This window comes from Nerophis ophidion, linkage group LG19 (assembly GCF_033978795.1).
Source record: "Nerophis ophidion isolate RoL-2023_Sa linkage group LG19, RoL_Noph_v1.0, whole genome shotgun sequence".
NCBI classification, from domain to species: Eukaryota; Metazoa; Chordata; class Actinopteri; order Syngnathiformes; family Syngnathidae; genus Nerophis; species Nerophis ophidion.
The window spans coordinates 40,693,297-40,715,774 of NC_084629.1; the positions used below are offsets into that span (position 1 = coordinate 40,693,297).

General features: G+C 40.0%; 1 protein-coding gene across 3 annotated transcripts in view; it reads right to left on the reverse strand.

The window, feature by feature from the left end:
- The window catches only part of vwc2l (von Willebrand factor C domain containing 2 like), a 93,202-nt gene that overhangs the window by 45,728 nt on the left and 24,996 nt on the right, over positions 1–22,478 (reverse strand). For all 3 annotated transcript variants that reach the window (XM_061878875.1, XM_061878876.1, XM_061878877.1), the window contains 2 exons: positions 20,407–21,439; positions 9,982–10,467 (listed from right to left, as the gene is read on the reverse strand). In XM_061878875.1, coding sequence (XP_061734859.1) covers positions 9,982–10,362 — 381 coding nt within the window. In that variant the 5' untranslated portion in view covers positions 10,363–10,467; positions 20,407–21,439. The remainder of the gene's footprint in view (positions 1–9,981; positions 10,468–20,406; positions 21,440–22,478) is intronic.

The following is a 22,478-nucleotide window of genomic DNA, read 5'->3' on the forward strand; positions in this document are numbered from 1 at the left end:
TTATATTGACAGATAGACCTAATGTGGATCTAGAGATTTAAAATTTGAATAATAATAATTAGGGCTGGGCAACGATTAAAAATATTAATCGAAGTTAATCGCACTATTTCTCCGATTAATCGCGATTAACTGCATTGTATACGCAAAGCCCAATAATGAATTCAAAAGTAGTGTGTAGTGCACCTTTATTGGAATATTCTCCCACATGAACAAAAGCGCCAAAACATTTGTTGTGCAAACACAATTTAAATCAGTCCTTGTTAAACAGTAGCAGTTAAATAGCATATTTTATGAAAATCAACTCCAAAAATGTAAATACAAACATTTAAGCTTATTGCCACTGCCAGGGTATTTAAGTTATCCTGTTTGTTATGGAAAATAAATATAATCTACATACAAATCTCTGAGCCACAATCATAACATCTGAACAGGCAATTTCTGAGGTAACAGCAGAAACATTTTTTTTTTATCAGGGATCTTATGTTTAAAAAACCTATATTATAGGTAGTGGGCTGTTTTAGGGAATTTTTGATCAAATTATCCGTAGTAGCAATATTAATAATGTTGTGTTTATTCTGCGTAGTGCACTTAAAATAATGATGACCATATCTAGGAATTGATATGATGGGAGTTTTCCGATTGTTTGCTTGGTGCTTTGATAAACTGAACGCATATACATGGTACTATATTGTGATGTTATGAGCCAGGGAAATAAAGAACTGCCCTACCCAGCATGCAACAGGAGTGAGGAGCATGCGCGGTAGCCCGGTATAGGTTGTGTCGCCATGACGGCATCTTGTATGTTGTGATATGCACGCTCTGAAAGCAAACGTTAAGAACTCAGCCAACACTCCTGGTCTGCATTATTCATAAATAGACAGACAACACATATACTCCGCTGCTTCACAGGCCGCTGGATGTAGCCGGCAAAGTATTCCCATGCTAGCTAGCCGGTCTAGCAAGCACGCCTCATTCAGTCCAAAACGGCCCGATCTATCCACATCCAGAATTGTCTGGCGGTCGTAAGTGATCCCGGAGTGACCACGCTGTAAGCCAGCCAGGAAATTTGCAGAATTGTCCGGTATTTTTGCCAAATGTTCCATCTTGTTAAGAAAAGGCGTTAACAAAATAAAAGCATGTAAACAACATACGCAAATGTGCGATAAAATAATTGTCGGCGTTAATAGATTGATGAGTTAACTCATAATTAACGCACTAATTTGCCCACCCCTAATATATATATATATATATGGGTTTCATGCAGTATTGATGAGACTACGGAGACACAAGAAAGCTGCGTGTCCAAGGTGCAGGTGATTATCAAGCAGGTGTAACGATGATTGTAATTGCTTTCACTTGGTAAACCCCCTCATTAGATCCCTTGTTGACGCCACTAAATTGCAGGCAACAATCAATGGCAGCAATCATTTTTATCGCTATCATCTCCTCGTATATGTCAGTGCTGACTAACTCACTCACTAATTACTGATGCTGTCTCTCTCTCTGTGTGTGTGTGTGTGTGTGTGTGTGTGTGTGTGTGTGTGTGTGTGTGTGTGTGTGTGTGTGTGTTCACTCATATTAGAGAAGCACGGTTTGCTATCAAAAGTGAAATTCCAAGTCATAAGACAAGCAGCTTAAAGGGGAACATTAACACCATTTCAGAAGGGTTAAAACCAATAAAAATCAGTTCCCAGTGGCTTATTTCATTTTTTTGAATTTTTTTTCAAAATTTTACCCGTCATGGAATATCCCGAAAAAGGCTTTAAAGTGCCTGATTTTCGCTATCTGCAAATCCACCCGTCCACTGCGTGACGCCAATACAAACAACGTGGCGGAGAGAACAGAATGGTATGGCGACATTAGCTCGGATTCAGCCTCGGATTTCAGCGGCTTAAGCGATTCAACTGATCACGCATGTATTGAAATGGACGGTTGGAGTGTGGAGGCAGATAGCGAAAACGAAATTGAAGAAGAAACTGAAGCACGACAGACAAAGGCAAAGAGGACAAACCCGGCGATCGCCTTCTAACCAATGATTGCATCTTTTGACCACTGGTGCAACTTGAATCCGTCGATTGGTAAGTGTTTGTTTGGCGTTAAACGTGGGTGGAGGGAAAGGCTGGATGCAAATATAGCACAAATGAGGCATAACGATGCAATATGTACATACCTAAATAGCATGTTAGCATCGATTAGCATGCTGTGACCATTGATATGTCTGATTAGCACACTCCACGCAAGTCAACTTGAATCCGTCTCTGTTGGCGTTGTTAACACGACAACACACCAACGAGGCATGATGTCTCCAAAGTAAGGAAAACAGTGGAAAAAACGGAAAATAACAGAGCTGATTTGACTTGGTGTGTGTAATGTGGTGGAGAAAATGTCGGATTGCTTTGACAGCGAACAATTGAAAGGCATTTCAATCGGCAAATTCACTCTTTTAGAGTTGGGAAATCGGTTAAAAAAATATATGGTGTTTTTTCTGCAACATCAAGGTATATATTGACGCTTACATAGGTCTGGTGGTAATAAAAAGGAGGTTTGCTCTGTAATTGGAAGTAGGAGGTGAGCAAAAAGCAATCGTTTTGCGTGAAATGTGGTTGCCTTAACAGTAAATCCTAGCCAGTAATGAGCCTTCAAGGTTCAAATCATTCACTTTGGAACCTCAGGCCAAACATTAGAGTCAATCGAGTGTGTGAAATGTAAAGTGAGAGTGAGAGAGCGTGAGTTGCCTACTAAACCTTCCTGGGAAGCAATCAGGTTCCAGCATTCAAAAAAATGCAGCAACAGATGTGCTCACAGTGCAGAGTTCAGGATTTCTCCTTCTTGGACTCTACATTTACTACATTGCCTTTTCTACTACACTCTACTTCTTCTTTTGTCCTGTACATGGTGGTAGTGTGAGAGTCAACACACACACACAGACACACACACACAGACAGACACACACAGCACCTCCAAGCAGAAGACAGGATGGACATATTTTGGCTTCAAAACAAACGATAATGGTCAACATTTAATGACATCATTCTGCTTTGATTGCAATAATAAATGTATGTTTCATGTATTGTAATATTTCTTCTTCAGTGATGTGTACAAATACCTTTTGGGACATCTAGCAAAGTACTGGTATTATGTGAGCGGTCCATTGATTACCAGAAGGTGTTTAGCACATTTAACTCCACTGTTTGGTGTCAGGGCTTCACGGTGGCAGAGGGGTTAGTGCGTCTGCCTCACAATACGAAGGTCCTGCAGTCCTGGGTTCAAATCCAGGCTCGGGATCTTTCTGTGTGGAGTTTGCATGTTCTCCCCGTGAATGCGTGGGTTCCCTCCGGGTACTCCGGCTTCCTCCCACCTCCAAAGACATGCACCTGGGGATAGGCCCCTCCCACTTCCAAAGACATGCACCTGGGGATAGGCCCCTCCCACCTCCAAAGACATGCACCTGGGGATAGGCCCCTCCCACCTCCAAAGACATGCACCTGGGGATAGGCCCCTCCCACCTCCAAAGACATGCACCTGGGGGTAGGCCCCTCCCACCTCCAAAGACATGCACCTGGGGATAGGCCCCTCCCACCTCCAAAGACATGCACCTGGGGGTAGGCCCCTCCCACCTCCAAAGACATGCACCTGGGGATAGGCCCCTCCCACCTCCAAAGACATGCACCTGGGGATAGGCCCCTCCCACCTCCAAAGACATGCACCTGGGGATAAGTTGATTGGCAACACTAAATGGTCCCTAGTGTGTGAATGTGAGTGTGAATGTTGTCTGTCTATCTGTGTTGGCCCTGCGATGAGGTGGGCGACTTGTCCAGGGTGTACCCCGCCTTCTGCCCGACTAGCTGAGATAGGCGCCAGCGACCCCAAAAGGGAATAAGCGGTAGAAAATGGATGGATGGAGTGAAGATGTTGTTTGTGTGAGCAGATAGTGCTGCCTTGACACCAAACATCCATCCATTTTCTACCGCTTATTCCCTTTTGGGGTCACGGGGGGCGCTGGCGCCTATCTCAGCTAGTCGGGCGGAAGGCGGTAGAAAATGGATGGATGAAGATGTTGTTTGTGTGAGCAGATGCTGCTGCCTTGACACAAAACATCCATCCATTTTCTACCGCTTATTCCCTTTTGGGGTCGCGGGGGGCGCTGGCGCCTATCCCAGCTAGTCGGGCGGGAGGCGGTAGAAAAATGGATGGATGGAGTGAAGATGTTGTTTGTGTGAGCAGATGCTGCTGCCTTGACACCAAACATCCATCCATTTTCTACCGCGTGTCCCTTTTGGGGTCAGGGGAGGGTGCTGGAACCTATCTCAGCTGCTTCGGGTGGAAGGCAAAGTACAGCCTGGACAAGTCACCACCTCATCACAGACAGACACTCAACATTCACACACTAGTGTGAATTTAGTGTTGCCAATCAACCTATCCCCAGGTGCATGTCTTTGGAAGTGGGAGGGGCCTATCCCCAGGTGCATGTCTTTGGAGGTGGGAGGGGCCTATCCCCAGGTGCATGTCTTTGGAAGTGGGAGGGTCCTATCCCCAGGTGCATGTCTTTGGAGGTGGGAGGGTCCTATCCACAGGTACATGTCTTTGGAGGTGGGAGGGTCCTATCCCCAGGTGCATGTCTTTGGAGGTGGGAGGGGCCTATCCTCAGGTGAATGTCTTTGGAGGTGGGAGGGGCCTACCCCCAGGTGCATGTCTTTGGAGGTGGGAGGGGCCTATCCCCAGGTGCATGTCTTTGGAGGTGGGAGGGGCCTATCCACAGGTACATGTCTTTGGAGGTGGGAGGGGCCTATCCCCAGGTGCATGTCTTTGGAGGTGGGAGGGGCCTATCCCCAGGTGCATGTCTTTGGAGGTGGGAGGGGCCTATCCCCAGGTGCATGTCTTTGGAGGTGGGAGGGTCCTATCCACAGGTGCATGTCTTTGGAGGTGGGAGGAGCCTATCCCCAGGTGCATGTCTTTGGAGGTGGGAGGGGCCTATCCCCAGGTGCATGTCTTTGGAGGTGGGAGGGGCCTATCCCCAGGTGCATGTCTTTGGAGGTGGGAGGGGCCTATCCACAGGTGCATGTCTTTGGAGGTGGGAGGAAGCCGGAGTACCCGGAGAGAACCCACATAGTCACGGGAAGAACATGAGAGATCCCGAACCCAGGACCATCGTATTGTGAGGTACATGCACCAACCCCTGTACCACCGTGCTGCCCATCTTCGATCCAATCCCCAACAAATGTGATAGTCAGTGGACCTGGGCCATATTTAATAAGTCCACTCATGAAGACCTGGACAATGTCCATGAGCATGTAACGCTCCTAACAGTAACTCCAATATCGACATGTTACATTCTGACCTTGGACCAACCCTGACTGATGACCTCACTTTTACAAAATGATGGACCGACTAGCGTTAGCTCGTTAGCGACCGCCAATGCTAAGATGAAAATAAGAGGACGGAACGTCCTTCGCCAACAGGAAAGGTCATTGCCTGATCCAACCACGAGGATATCCACACAATGTTGATATCAACTTCTGTAACAGGAAGTGGAACGCAAGTACAATTTATTTAAAAAAAAAATAAAGTATTCTAAAACTTTGACACATTAAAATGGGAGATTTAGAAACATTTAGTACAAACAACTTATGAGGTTTTATTTTACTTGGATATTTACAAGTTTACTTGTTAAATATGTGAGAGATACACATTTAGTGAATTTAAACCTTGCATTATTATGATGTATTATCATACATGTGCATTATTATGATGTATTATCATACATGTATATTATTATGATGTATCATCATACATGTGCATTATTATGATGTATTATCATACATGTGCATTATTATGATGTATTATCATACATGTGCATTATTATGATGTATTATCATACATGTGCATTATTATGATGTATTATTATACACGTGCGTTATTATGATGTATTATCATACATACGCAATATTATGATGTATGATACATGTGCATTATTATGATGTATTATCATACATGTGCATTATTATGATGTATTATCATACATGTGCATTATTATGATGTCTTATTATACATGTACATTATTATGATGTATTATCATACATGTACATTATTATGATGTATTATCACACATGTGCATTATTATGATGTATTATCATACATGTACATTATTATGATGTATTATCACACATGTGCATTATTATGATGTATTATCATACATGTGCATTATATGATGTATTATCATACATGTGCATTATTATGATGTATTATTATACATGTACATTATTATGATGTATTATCATACATGTACATTATTATGATGTATTATCACACATGTGCATTATTATGATGTATTATCACACATGTGCATTATTATAATGTATTATCATATATGTGCATTATTATGATGTATTATCATACATGTGCATTATTATGATGTATTATCATACATGTACATTATTATGATGTATTATCACACATGTGCATTATTATGATGTATTATCATACATGTGCATTATTATGATGTATTATCATACATGTGCATTATATGATGTATTATCATACATGTGCATTATTATGATGTATTATCATACATGTGCATTATTATGATGTATTATTATACATGTACATTATTATGATGTATTATCATACATGTACATTATTATGATGTATTATCACACATGTGCATTATTATGATGTATTATCACACATGTGCATTATTATAATGTATTATCATATATGTGCATTATTATGATGTATTATCATACATGTGCATTATTATGATGTATTATCATACATGTACATTATTATGATGTATTATCACACATGTGCATTATTATGATGTATTATCATACATGTGCATTATTATGATGTATTATCATACATGTACATTATTATGATGTATCATCATACATGTGCATTATTATGATGTATTATCACACATGTGCATTATTATGATGTATTATACACGTGCATTATTATGATGTATTATCATACACGTGCATTATTATGATGTATTATCATACATGTGCATTATTATGATGTATTATCACACATGTGCATTATTATGATGTATTATCACACATGTGCATTATTATGATGTATTATCACACATGTGCATTATTATGATGTATTATCACACATGTGCATTATTATGATGTATTATCACACATGTGCATTATTATGATGTATTATACACGTGCATTATTATGATGTATTATCATACACGTGCATTATTATGATGTATTATCATACATGTGCATTATTATGATGTATTATCACACGTGCATTATTATGATGTATTGTCACACATGTGCATTATTATGATGTATTATCACACATGTGCCTTATTATGATGTATTATCATACACGTGCATTATTATGATGTATTATTATACACATGCATTATTATGATGTATTATTATACACGTGCATTATTATGATGTATTATCATACACGTGCATTATTATGATGTATTATCATACATATGCATTATTATGATGTATTATTATACATGTGCATTATTATGATGTATTATCATACATGTGCATTATTATGATGTATTATCACACATGTGCGTTATTATGATGTATTATCACACATGTGCATTATTATGATGTATTATCATACATGTGCATTATTATGATGTATTATCACACATGTGCATTATTATGATGTATCATCATACATGTGCATTATTATGATGTATTATCATACATGTGCATTATTATGATGTATTATCGTACATGCGCAATATTATGATGTATTATCATACATGTGCATTATTATGATGTATTATCACACATGTGACTTTTTTTGATGTATTATCATACATGTGCATTATTATGATGTATTATCATACATGTGCATTATTATGATGTATTATCACACGTGCATTATTATGATGTATTATCACACATGTGCATTATTATGATGTATTATCATACATGTGCATTATTATGATGTATTATCATACATGTGCATTATTATGATGTATTATTATACACGTGCATTATTATGATGTATTATCATACACGTGCATTATTATGATGTATTATCATACATGTGCATTATTATGATGTATTATTATACATGTGCATTATTATGATGTATTATCATACATGTGCATTATTATGATGTATTATCACACATGTGCGTTATTATGATGTATTATCACACGTGCATTATTATGATGTATTATCATACATGTGCATTATTATGATGTATTATCACACATGTGCATTATTATGATGTATTATCATACATGTGCATTATTATGATGTATTATCGTACATGCGCAATATTATGATGTATTATCATACATGTGCATTATTATGATGTATTATCACACATGTGACTTTTTTTGATGTATTATCATACATGTGCATTATTATGATGTATTATCATACATGTGCATTATTATGATGTATTATCACACGTGCATTATTATGATGTATTATCACACATGTGCATTATTATGATGTATTATCATACATGTGCATTATTATGATGTATTATCATACATGTGCATTATTATGATGTATTATTATACACGTGCGTTTTTATGATGTATTATCATACATATACGCAATATTATGATGTATGATACATGTGCATTATTATGATGTATTATCACACGTGCATTATTATGATGTATTATCACACATGTGCATTATTATGATGTATTATCACACATGTGCATTATTATGATGTATTATCATACATGTGCATTATTATGATGTATTATTATACACGTGCGTTATTATGATGTATTATCATACATACGCAATATTATGATGTATGATACATGTGCATTATTATGATGTATTATCACACGTGCATTATTATGATGTATTATCACACATGTGCATTATTATGATGTATTATCACACATGTGCATTATTATGATGTATTATCATACATGTGCATTATTATGATGTATTATCATAATTAATAATAATATCATTATTGGGGTTAGGGTTGGGTCAGTTGTATATTAACTATGTACAGTAGTTGACAAATATCAGTTGTATAATATTTGTGAGGTAGTGACTTGTCCAGGGTGTAGCCCGCCTTCCGCCCGAATGCAGCTGAGATAGGCTTCAGCTAACCTCCCACGTTCCCAAAAGGGACAAGCGGTATAAAATGGATGGATGGACAAGATGTTCAAATGCAAATCTGCACTTTCAATACGACACTTTCTTTTCTTAACTTCCTCTATTTTCTTATTTTTTTCCTGTCCTGTGCTCTTATTCTGCTTTTCATTTCCTGTTTGCACCTTTTTCCCACTGTTCTGCATTTGGTGCCCTGGCTTCCTCGCCCGACCCTGATTGCCAATCAGGACACGCTGGTTGCTAATCACGGTGCTTTATAAGTCAGCCCTGTCCTTTGTGCCGGGCTGGATCTCTGCTTTAAGTGCTAGAAATGTTAGCGTTCTGTGCACTAGCTTAGCTGCACTAGCATTTGTTTTGTGTGCACTCCCTAGCTGCACCAGTTTTTATTTTGTACCTGCTATCTTGATGTAATGTCTGTGTTAGCATCATTAACTTACAACCGCATTCTTTTTATATAGTTTCACTTTCACAAATTCCTCAGTAAATTCCCCAAAACGTCAGCGTGGCGTTAATGAGTCTGTTTAGCTGGTTGGAGAGCTAGTTAATCTATGACCATGACTTCTGTTTTGTTTCATCAACCGTTTTACTGCCCTGTTACAGACAGGTATGCAAACACATTTACATAATATATTATTGTAAATAAGTCTTTTCACAACATCTGTCCGGTGCAGCTAATATATGGGAGATAATATTTCTCTTCTAAAAATGTAGTGGGTGTGGCTTAAATACCAACATGCTCTAAAGTCCGGAATACACGGGCGAAGTATTTATTTCTGTCATGGTGTAAAAAGAAATACATTTAGTCAGATAATAATATTATCTCTGGAGTTTGAGCTGACCCACAATGCATTGCGTTGAATGGCTCAGACTTCCAAGCTGAACTTGAACTGACCTTGAACTCCTCCAGGATTTTGTAGGTCTTGCCCCGGTACTCGCAGAAGTTCTTGACCTCCTTGCACTCGGGGCAGCATCCATTGTGCTCCACCTTGGTGCACTTGGGGTGGAGTCTGGGACACTCGGGCTGGTCGCACACGGGGCCGTCCTCCGTGCACACGCAGGGACAGTTGGAGTGACCGGGGTAGAAGCGCTCGCCCAGCTTGTACACGAAGCCGCTGTCGTCCACGCAGCCTTTGCCCCGGTAGTCGTCGAACACCAGGCTGTCCCCGGCCGGCCTCTCCGCCTCGTCGCCGCCGTAATCCTCATGGCTCGCCGGCCGGGCGGCGGGGCCCAGGGCCAGTAGGAAGACCAGGGCGGCCCAGAGGGCGGGGCCCATGCTTAACCACCGTGGTTCCAGGACTTTAGGGCGATGTCATCCCTACACCGCCGCTGGAAACCTTGGATCAGGCGCCATTTCACCCCGTGGTCATGTGACTGGCAGCTGGAAGGACATTTCAGGGTGATATGGTCATGTGACTGTTCTTCTGTGTTAAGTGCTTGTTCCTGGTCTACGCTCTTATTTTGGTGCCACTTCCTGTTGTGTTGGTGTTCTTCTGTTTAGTGCTTGTTCCTATCCTACGCTCTTATTTTGGTGACACTTCCTGTTGTGTTAATATTCTTATGTGTTTAGTGCTTGTTTTTGTTCTGTGCTCTTATTTTGGTGGCTCTTCCTGTTGTGTTAATATTCTTATGTGTTTAGTGCTTGTTTTTGGCCTGTGCTCTTATTTTGGTGGCTCTTCCTGTTGTGTTGGTGTTCTTCTGTGTTTAGTGTTTGTTCCTGTCCTACGCTCTTATTTTGGTGCCACTTCCTGTTGTGTTGGTGTTCTTCTGTGTTTAGTGCTTGTTCCTGTCATACGCTCTTATTTTGGTGGCACTTCCTGTTGTGTTGGTGTTCTTCTGTGTTTACTGCTTGTTCCTGTCATACGCTCTTATTTTGGTGGCACTTCCTGTTGTGTTGGTGTTCTTCTGTGTTTAGTGCTTATTCCTGGTCCACGCTCTTATTTTGGTGCAACTTCCTGTTGTGTTGGTGTTCTTCTGTTTAGTGCTTGTTCCTGTCCAATGCTCTTATTTTGGTGGGACATCCTGTTGTGTTGGTGTTCTTCTGTTTAGTGCTTGTTCCTGTCCTACGCTCTTATTTTGGTGACACTTCCTGTTGTGTTGGTGTTCTTCTGTGTTTACTGCTTGTTCCTGTCATACGCTCTTATTTTGGTGGCACTTCCTGTTGTGTTGGTGTTCTTCTGTGTTTAGTGCTTGTTCCTGGTCTACGCTCTTATTTTGGTGCAACTTCCTGTTGTGTTGGTGTTCTTCTGTTTAGTGCTTGTTCCTGTACTATGCTCTTATTTTGGTGGGACGTCCTGTTGTGTTGGTGTTCTTCTGTTTAGTGCTTGTTCCTGTCCTACGCTCTTATTTTGGTGACACTTCCTGTTGTGTTGGTGTTCTTATGTGTTTAGTGCTTGTTTTTGTTCTGTGCTCTTATTTTGGTGGCTCTTCCTGTTGTGTTAATATTCTTATGTGTTTAGTGCTTGTTTTTGTTCTGTGCTCTTATTTTGGTGGCTCTTCCTGTTGTGTTAATATTCTTATGTGTTTAGTGCTTGTTTTTGGCCTGTGCTCTTATTTTGGTGGCTCTTCCTGTTGTGTTAATATTCTTATGTGTTTAGTGCTTGTTTTTGTCCTACGCTCTTATTTTGATTGCACTTCCCCTTGTGTTGGTGTTCTTCTGTGTTTAGTGCTTATTCCTGTTCTACGCTCTTATTTTGGTGACACTTACTGCTGTGTTGGAGTTCTTCTGTGTTTAGTGCTTGTTCCTGTTCTACGCTCTTATTTTGGTGGCACTTCCCGTTGTGTTGGTGTTCTTCTGTGTTTAGATCTTGTTCCTGTCCTATGCTCTTATTTTGGTGACACTTCCTGTTGTGTTAATATTATTATGCTTGTTTTTGTCCTGTGCCCTTATTTTGGTGGCTCTTCCTGTTGTGTTGGTGTTCTTCTGTGTTTAGTGTTTGTTCCTGTCCTACGCTCTTATTTTGGTGGCACTTCCTGTTGTGTTGGTGTTTTTCTGTGTTAAGTGCTTGTTCCTGTACAGTGCTCTTATTTTGGTGGCACTTCCTGTTGTGTTGGTGTTCTTCTGTGTTTAGATCTTGTTCCTGTCCTATGCTCTTATTTTGGTGACACTTCCTGTTGTGTTAATATTCTTATGTGATTTGTGCTTGTTTTTGTCCTGTGCTCTTATTTTGGTGGCTCTTCCTGTTGTGTTGCTGTTCTTCTGTGTTTCGTGCTTGTTCCTGTCCTACGCTCTTATTTTGGTGGCACTTCCTGTTGTGTTGGTGTTTTTCTGTGTTAAGTGCTTGTTCCTGTACAGTGCTCTTATTTTGGTGGCACTTCCTGTTGTGTTGGTGATCTTCTGTGTTTAGATCTTGTTCCTGTCCTATGCTCTTATTTTGGTGACACTTCCTGTTTTGTTAATATTCTTATGTGTTTAGTGCTTGTTTTTGTCCTGTGCTCTTATTTTGGTGGCTCTTCCTGTTGTGTCGGTTTTCTTCTGTGTTTAGTGCTTGTTCCTGTCCTACACTCTTATTTTGATTGCACTTCCCGTTGTGTTGGTGTTCTTCTGTGTTTAGTGCTTGTTCCTGTTCTACACTTTTATTTTGGTGACATTTCCTGTTGTGTTGGTGTTCTTCTGTGTTTAGCGCTTGTTCCTGTTCTACGCTCTTATTTTGGTGACATTTCCTGTTGTGTTGGTGTTCTTCTGTTTAGTGTTTGTTCCTGTTCTACGCTCTTATTTTGGTGGCACTTCCCGTTATGTTGGTGTTCTTCTGTGTTTAGATCTTGTTCCTGTCCTATGCTCTTATTTTGGTGACACTTCCTGTTGTGTTAATATTCTTATGTGTTTAGTGCTTGTGTTTGTCCTGTGCTCTTATTTTGGTGGCACTTCCTGTTGTGTTGGCGTTCTTATGTGTTTAGTGCTTGTGTTTGTCCTATGCTCTTATTTTGGTGGCACTTCCTGTTGTGTTGGTGTTCTTCTGTGTTTAGTGCTTGTTCCTGTCCAACGCTCTTATTTTGGTGGCACTTCCTGTTGTGTTGGTGTTTTTCTGTGTTAAGTGCTTGTTCCTGTCCAATGCTCTTATTTTGGTGGCACTTCCTGTTGTGTTGGTGTTCTTCTGTGTTTAGTGCTTGTTCCTGTCCTACGCTCTTATTTTGGTGGCACTTCCCGTTGTGTTGGTGTTTTTCTGTGTTAAGTGCTTGTATGTACAGTGCTCTTATTTTGGTGGCACTTCCTGTTGTGTTGGTGTTTTTCTGTGTTTAGTGCTTGTTTGTACAGTCCTCTTATTTTGGTGGCACTTCCTGTTGTGTTGGCGTTCTTCTGTGTTTAGTGCTTGTTCCTGTCCAATGCTCTTATTTTGGTAGCACTTCCTGTTTTGTTGGTGTTCTTCTGTGTTTAGTGCTTGTTCCTGTCCTACGCTCTTATTTTGGTGGCACTTCCCGTTGTGTTGGTGTTTTTCTGTGTTAAGTGCTTGTTTGTACAGTGCTCTTATTTTGGTGGCACTTCCTGTTGTGTTGGTGTTTTTCTGTGTTTAGTGCTTGTTTGTACAGTCCTCTTATTTTGGTGGCACTTCCTGTTGTGTTGGCGTTCTTCTGTGTTTAGTGCTTGTTCCTGTCCAATGCTCTTATTTTGGTAGCACTTCCTGTTTTGTTGGTGTTCTTCTGTGTTTAGTGCTTGTTCCTGTCCTACGCTCTTATTTTGGTGGCACTTCCCGTTGTGTTGGTGTTTTTCTGTGTTAAGTGCTTGTTTGTACAGTGCTCTTATTTTGGTGGCACTTCCTGTTGTGTTGGTGTTTTTCTGTGTTTAGATCTTGTTCCTGTCCTATACTCTTATTTTGGTGACACTTCCTGTTGTGTTAATATTCTTATGTGTTTAGTGCTTGTTTTTGTCCTGTGCTCTTATTTTGGTGGCTCTTCCTGTTGTGTTGGTGTTCTTCTGTGTTTAGTGTTTGTTCCTGTCCTACGCTCTTATTTTGGTGGGACTTCCTGTTGTTTTGGTGTTCTTCTGTGTTTAGTGCTTGTTCCTGTTCTACACTCTTATTTTGATTGCACTTCCCGTTGTGTTGGTGTTCTTCTGTGTTTAGTGCTTATTCCTGTTCTACGCTCTTATTTTGGTGACACTTACTGCTGTGTTGGTGTTCTTCTGTGTTTAGTGCTTGTTCCTGTTCTACGCTTTTATTTTGGTGACATTTCCTGTTGTGTTGGTGTTCTTCTGTGTTTAGTTCTTGTTCCTGTCCTATGCTCTTATTTTGGTGACACTTCCTGTTGTGTTAATATTCTTATGTGTTTAGTGCTTGTTTTTGTCCTGTATGTAGACTGTTTAAAGACGCAGTACGTAGACTGTTTAAAGACACAGTACGTAGACTGTTTAAAGACACAGTACGTAGAATGTGTGAAGACACAGTATATAGACTGTTTAAAGATGCAGTATGTAGACTGTTTAAAGACGCAGCACGTAGACTGTTTAAAGACACAGTACGTAGAATGTTTGAAGACACAGTATGTAGACTGTTTAAAGACGCAGTACGTAGACTGTTTAAAGACACAGTACGTAGAATGTTTGAAGACACAGTACATAGACTGTTTAAAGACGCAGTACGTAGACTGTTCAAAGACGCAGTACGTAGACTGTTTAAAGACGCAGTACGTAGACTGTTTAAAGACGCAGTACGTAGACTGTTTAAAGACGCAGTACGTACACTGTTTAAAGACACAGTACGTGGACTGTTTAAAGACGCAGTACGTAGACTGTTTAAAGACGCAGTAAGTAGACTGTTTAAAGACGCAGTACGTAGACTGTTTAAAGACGCAGTATGTAGACTGTTTAAAGACGCAGTACGTAGACTGTTTAAAGAGGCAGTACGTAGACTGTTTACAGACGCAGTATGTAAACTGTTTAAAGACACAGTACGTGGACTGTTTAAAGACGCAGTATGTAGACTGTTTAAAGATGCAGTATGTAGACTGTTTAAAGACGCAGTACGTAGACTGTTTACAGATGCAGTATGTAGACTGTTTAAAGACACAGTACGTAGACTGTTTAAAGACACAGTATGTAGACTGTTTAAAGACGCAGTATGTAGACTGTTTAAAGATGCAGTATGTAGACTGTTTAAAGACGCAGTATGTAGACTGTTTAAAGACGCAGTATGTAGACTGTTTAAAGACGCAGTACGTGGACTGTTTAAAGACACAGTACGTAGACTGTTTAAAGACGCAGTATGTAGACTGTTTAAAGACGCAGTACGTAGACTGTTTAAAGACGCAGTACGTAGACTGTTTACAGACGCAGTATGTAGACTGTTTAATGATGCAGTATGTAGACTGTTTAAAGACGCAGTACGTAGACTGTTTACAGACGCAGTATGTAGACTGTTTAAAGACACAGTACGTAGACTGTTTAAAGACGCAGTATGTAGACTGTTTAAAGACGCAGTACGAAGACTGTTTAAAGACGCAGTACGTAGACTGTTTAAAGACGCAGTACGTAGACTGTTTACAGACGCAGTATGTAGACTGTTTAAAGATGCAGTATGTAGACTTTTTAAAGACGCAGTACGTAGACTGTTTACAGACGCAGTATGTAGACTGTTTAAAGACACAGTACGTAGACTGTTTAAAGACGCAGTACGTAGACTGTTTAAAGACGCAGTATGTAGACTGTTTAAAGATGCAGTATGTAGACTGTTTAAAGACGCAGTATGTAGACTGTTTAAAGACGCAGTATGTAGACTGTTTAAAGATGCAGTACGTAGACTGTTTAAAGACGCAGTATGTAGACTGTTTAAAGACGCAGTACGTGGACTGTTTAAAGACACAGTACGTAGACTGTTTAAAGACGCAGTATGTAGACTGTTTAAAGACGCAGTACGTAGACTGTTTAAAGACGCAGTACGTAGACTGTTTACAGACGCAGTATGTAGACTGTTTAAAGACACAGTACGTAGACTGTTTAAAGACGCAGTATGTAGACTGTTTAAAGACGCAGTACGTAGACTGTTTACAGATGCAGTATGTAGACTGTTTAAAGACACAGTACGTAGACTGTTTAAAGACACAGTATGTAGACTGTTTAAAGACGCAGTATGTAGACTGTTTAAAGATGCAGTATGTAGACTGTTTAAAGACGCAGTATGTAGACTGTTTAAAGACGCAGTATGTAGACTGTTTAAAGACGCAGTACGTAGACTGTTTAAAGACGCAGTATGTAGACTGTTTAAAGATGCAGTATGTAGACTGTTTAAAGACGCAGTACGTAGACTGTTTACAGACGCAGTATGTAGACTGTTTAAAGATGCAGTACGTAGACTGTTTAAAGACACAGTATGTAGACTGTTTAAAGACGCAGTACGTGGACTGTTTAAAGACACAGTACGTAGGTTATAGTCCACATAAAATTCCATCTTTGGAGGTTATAGTCCACATACAAATCCATCTTTAGAGGTTATAGTCCACATATAAATCTATCTTTAGAGGTTATAGTCCACATATAAATCCTTCTTTGGAGGTTATAGTCTGTCACGTCTATGTGATCATGTTTTGTTTTGGTCATGTTCGGTTTTGTTTTTTGGACAATCAGTTCCTGTTTTCGCACTTCCTGTTTTTTTTTTGTTACCATAGCAACTCATTAGTTTTCACCCTGTCCTCATGTCACACACCTGTTTGCACCAATCATGTCCATTATTTAAACCTGTAGTTGCCAGGTGGTCAGCCTGGCGACTTTACCTACACCTCCTTCACACCATCTATCACCTTCTATGCCGATGATCCAGGTTACTTTCTTGTTCAAGGTAAGTTTTTTGTTATTCATGCCATAGTGCTAGTTTTTTGTTTTATGACTATAGTTTTGCCTTAGTGCAAGTTTTGTTTTCATAGTCAAGTTTTGTACTTCCGCCCATGTGCGCGCCTTCTGTTTGTTCCTGTTTTTTTTTAGTTATAGTGTTAAAATAAAATATGTCTCTACCTTCACGCCATCTCCGGTCCAAGTTCACTTGCAGCTCGGGAAAACAACCACCTCATAGTCCAGGTATTGACAATAGTCCACATATAAATCCAGCTTTGGAGGTTATAGTCCACACATAAATCCATTTTTGGAGGTTACAGTCCACATATAATTCCATCTTTGGAGGTTATAGTCACATATACATCCATCTTTAGAGGTTATAGTCCACATATAAATCCTTCTTTGGAGGTTATAGTCTGTCACGTCTATGTGATCATGTTTTGTTTTGGTCATGTTCGGTTTTGTTTTTTGGACAATCAGTTCCTGTTTTCGCACTTCCTGTTTTTTTTTGTTACCATAGCAACTCATTAGTTTTCATCCTGCCCTCATGTCTCACACCTGTTTGCACCAATCATGTCCATTATTTAAACCTGTAGTTGCCAGGTGGTCAGCCTGGCGACTTTACCTAAACCTCCTTCACACCATCTATCACCTTCTATGCCGATGATCCAGGTTACTTTCTTGTTCAAAGTAATTTTTTTGTTATTCATGCCATAGTGCTAGTTTTTTGTTCTACGACTATAGTTTTGCCTTAGTGCAAGTTTTGTTTTCATAGTCAAGTTTTGTACTTCCGCCCATGTGCGCGCCTTCTGTTTGTTCCTGTTTTTTTTAGTTATAGTGTTAAAATAAAATATGTCTCTACCTTCACGCCATCTCCGGTCCAAGTTCACTTGCAGCTCGGGAAAACAACCACCTCATAGTCCAGGTATTGACAATAGTCCACATATAAATCCAGCTTTGGAAGTTATAGTCCACACATAAATCCATTTTTGGAGGTTATAGTCCACATATAAATCTATCTTTGGAGGTTATAGTCCACATATAAATCCTTCTTTGGAGGTTATAGTCCGTCACGTCTATGTGATCAAGTTTTGTTTTGGTCATGTTCGGTTTTGTTTTTTGGACAATCAGTTCCTGTTTTCGCACTTCCTTTTTTTTTTTTGTTACCATAGCAACTCATCAGTTTTCACCCTATCCTCATGTCTCACACCTGTTTGCACCAATCATGTCCATTATTTAAACCTGTAGTTGCCAGGTGGTCAGCCTGGCGACTTTACCTAAACCTCCTTCACACCATCTATCACCTTCTATGCCGATGATCCAGGTTACTTTCTTGTTCAAAGTAAGTTTTTTGTTATTCATGCCATAGTGCTAGTTTTTTGTTCTACGACTATAGTTTTGCCTTAGTGCAAGTTTTGTTTTCATAGTCAAGTTTTGTACTTCCGCCCATGTGCGCGCCTTTTGTTTGTTCCTGTCTTGTTTTAGTTATAGTGTTAAAATAAAATATGTCTCTACCTTCACGCCGTCTCCGGTCCAAGTTTACTTGCAGCTCGGGAAAACAACCACCTCATAGTCCAGGTATTGACAATAGTCCACATACTGTATAAATCCAGCTTTGGAGGTTATAGTCCACACATAAATCCATTTTTGGAGGTTACAGTCCACATATAATTCCATCTTTGGAGGTTATAGTCACATATAAATCCATCTTTAGAGGTTATAGTCCACATATAAATCCTTCTTTGGAGGTTATAGTCTGTCACGTCTATGTGATCATGTTTTGTTTTGGTCATGTTCGGTTTTGTTTTTTGGACAATCAGTTCCTGTTTTCGCACTTCCTGTTTTTTTTGTTACCATAGCAACTCATTAGTTTTCATCCTGTCCTCATGTCTCACACCTGTTTGCACCAATCATGTCCATTATTTAAACCTGTAGTTGCCAGGTGGTCAGCCTGGCGACTTTACCTACACCTCCTTCACACCATCTATCACCTTCTATGCCGATGATCCAGGTTACTTTCTTGTTCAAGGAAAGTTTTTTGTTATTCATGCCCTAGTGCTAGTTTTTTGTTCTACGACTATAGTTTTGCCTTAGTGCAAGTTTTGTTTTCATAGTCAAGTTTTGTACTTCCGTCCATGTGCGCGCCTTTTGTTTGTTCCTGTTTTTTTTTTAGTTATAGTGTTAAAATAAAATATGTCTCTACCTTCACGCCATCTCCGGTCCAAGTTCACTTGCAGCTCGGGAAAACAACCACCTCATAGTCCAGGTATTGACAATAGTCCACATATAAATCCAGCTTTGGAGGTTATAGTCCACACATAAATCCATTTTTGGAGGTTACAGTCCACATATAATTCCATTTTTGGAGGTTATAGTCCACATACAAATCCATCTTTGGAGGTTATAGTCCACATACAAATCCATCTTTGGAGGTTATAGTCCACATATAAATCCACCTTCCAACCCAATAGACATAATGAATGCATGTGTTATAAGTAATAACACCACTTATTTGATGATCATTTGAGTGTTTGAAAGGAGTTCAGTCCTCAGGATATCAACACATTAAAACCTGTCATGACCATTGATGGACTTATTTGTTTAAAATGGTGCAATTATTTGTAGAGTAAAAGCTTCATGGCTACATTACAGCTGTTCTCAACCATTGTTGGGCCCCACAAAAACGTGTCTTTCAGCCGCCAAAGTACTCAGGTGTAATTCAGTTTTCCACCACTTGTGGCAGTAATGACAACATCAAACAAACAGAAGAAGTCTGGAGCTAAAGTCATAGATAAGTTATTTTAAGCGCAAAAACTATGACTAAAGTGGTGAAGCTGTATATTCATGTGCACTTTGACAGTTAGTCCACTACAGAGGTCTTCAACCTTCATCCCCATCAGTTACTTGGAGAAAAAAATAGACATGTTAGCCATTTGTGTTTGCCAACATTTAAATTGTAATTTATTTACAAAGCAGATCTCCATTCAAACAATGCAGTCATGGTTTTTATGCTATGTTGTGGTGCTTGATATTTAAATAGAGGCTCACTGTCTGAGTTAAACAGGAAAATAATAGAGGATTTAAGCAAATTACAGAGGATGTCGTAGTGGTTTGTGCAGCCCTTTGAGACACTAGTTATCTAGGGCTATATAAGTAAACATTGATTGATTGATTGACTGACTTTAATTTTATTATAATTGTGTTCAAGAAACAGTTTATTTTAGCTCAACATAGTTCTATGTGAGTCCATTGTTTTGTGCCGTCCTATGCAGCATATTTGCTATATTTATTGTTGTAATCAGCCTGACCTAAGCCTAAATTTTATGATACATATTTGTGATTTCCTATGATTTGACAAACTAGGTTGGATATAATTGAATATGATTCATATCAAGAGTACAATTGTTATTTCGGCGTTGATATTTGAGTGGGGCCCCGGTTCCCTCTGTAGTGGAAAAGTTGGCCCCTGACATACAAAAGGTTAAGTAATCCTGTTATAGTAAATGTATTTGTTATAGTAGATGTATTTGTGTTTCAAGAGATGACAAAGTACAAACTCACCGTTTGTGTGTTTCTTTAGGAATCTGCAGTGGTCGATGTGTGTTATGGAGAACTTATGCAGCCTCCAAGAAAGAAGGAAGAAAAAAAAAAAAAGACTATAATCCTCTGCGATTTAAATTTGGCGACGTTGAAGAATCAGCAGCAAAGCCGCAGCTGCTCCATGTTTACATGTCGTCCACGTTGAAGTATGCGCTGCGTCAAATTCCCCCTCAGCTGACTCGCCTCTGAGAAATCACATGGCTCGCGGGAGTCCCTCGGCGTTTAATCCCAGTCGTGCAGGCGCAGGTCCAACGCCATGGTTTTGTGGGGAGGGAAAAAAAAGCTCTCTTGTTGCGTCCGCTCCAGGCAGGACAATCCCCGCATGCACACGTGGAAGGGCGCTCCACCTATCTTACATTTTCATCAGCGCCGGACTGACGACGATGTTCCTCTTTCAGTACATTGGACAGCGACTGTAGCTGAGGAGGAAGGCGCTGCTCCTCGTCAGCACCGCGGACAGCGACGGTGGAGGAGGACGCTGTTCCTCTTCAGCACCTTGGAAAGCGACTGAAGCTGAGGACGAAGACGCTGCTCCTCTTCAGCACCTTGGAAAGCGACTAAGGCTGAGGAAGACGCTGCTCCTCTTCAGCACCTTGGACAGCGACAAGAGCTGCGGAAAGCGGTGTTTCTTTTCAGCACCTTGGACAGCGACTGAAACTGAGGATGGACCCGCTGCTCCTCGTCAGCACTTTGGACAGCGACCGACGCTGCCTGCAACTGAGAGAGAGAAGGCGCCTCCACCCGGCTGCGTCATCTCCTGCACGCGCACACACGCACACGTGTACGTGTAGTCATGCAAGGGTTAAAGTGGAACGAGGCGCACGGTCACTAATCACGCCGGAGCAGCTGGTGACTTCACTGAGTTAGAGCTCCATCTTTCAACGGTGCGTGAGGATCTTTCATCCCTGCACCTGTTTTGTTGTTGTTGTTGATGTTGTGCGTCTCACACAGATGACTTGTGCTGCTCATGTCACTCACACACCATTAAAATCACCTAACAAGAAAAGATGCACATTAGTATAGTATTATATAGTATAGTATTTTGTATTCAGTATACATACATATATAGGCAACGATTACAATTTTTAATCGAAGTTAATCGCACGTTTTCTCCGATTAATCGCGATTAACTGCATTGTATACGCAAAGCCCAATAATGAATTCAAAAGTAGTGTGTAGTGCACCTTTATTGGAATATTCTCCCACATGAACAAAAGCGCCAAAACATTCGTTGTGCAAACACAATTTAAATCAGTCCTTGTTAAACAGTAGCAGTTAAATAGCATATTTTATGAAAATCAACTCAAAAAATGTAAATACAAACATTTAAGCTTATTGCCACTTCCAGGGTATTTAAGTTATCCTGTTTGTTATGGAAAATAAATATAATCTACATACAAATCTCTGAGCCACAATCATAACATCTGAACAGGCAATTTCTGAGGTAACAGCAGAAACATTTTTTTTTATCAGGGATCTTATGTTTAAAAAACCTATATTATAGGTAGTGGGCAGTTTTAGGGAATCTTTTATCAAATTATCCGTAGTAGCAATATTAATAATGTTGTGTTTATTCTGCGTAGTGCACTTAAAATAATTATGACCATATCTAGGAATTGATATGAGGGGAATTTTCCGATTGTTTGCTTGGTGCTTTGATAAACTGAACGCATATACATGGTACTATATTGTGATGTTATGAGCCAGGGAAATAAAGAACTACCCTACCCAGCATGCAACAGGAGTGACGAGCATGCGCGGTAGCCCGGTATAGGTTGTGTCGCCATGACGGCATCTTGTATGTTGTGATATGCACGCTCTGAAAGCAAACGTTAAGAACTCAGCCAACACTCCTGGTCTGCATTATTCATAAATAGACAGACAACACATATACTCCGCTGCTTCACAGGCCGCTGGATGTAGCCGGCAAAGTATTCCCATGCTAGCTAGCCGGTCTAGCAAGCACGCCTCATTCAGTCCAAAAGGGCCCGATCTATCCACATCCAGAATTGTCTGGCGGTCGTAAGTGATCC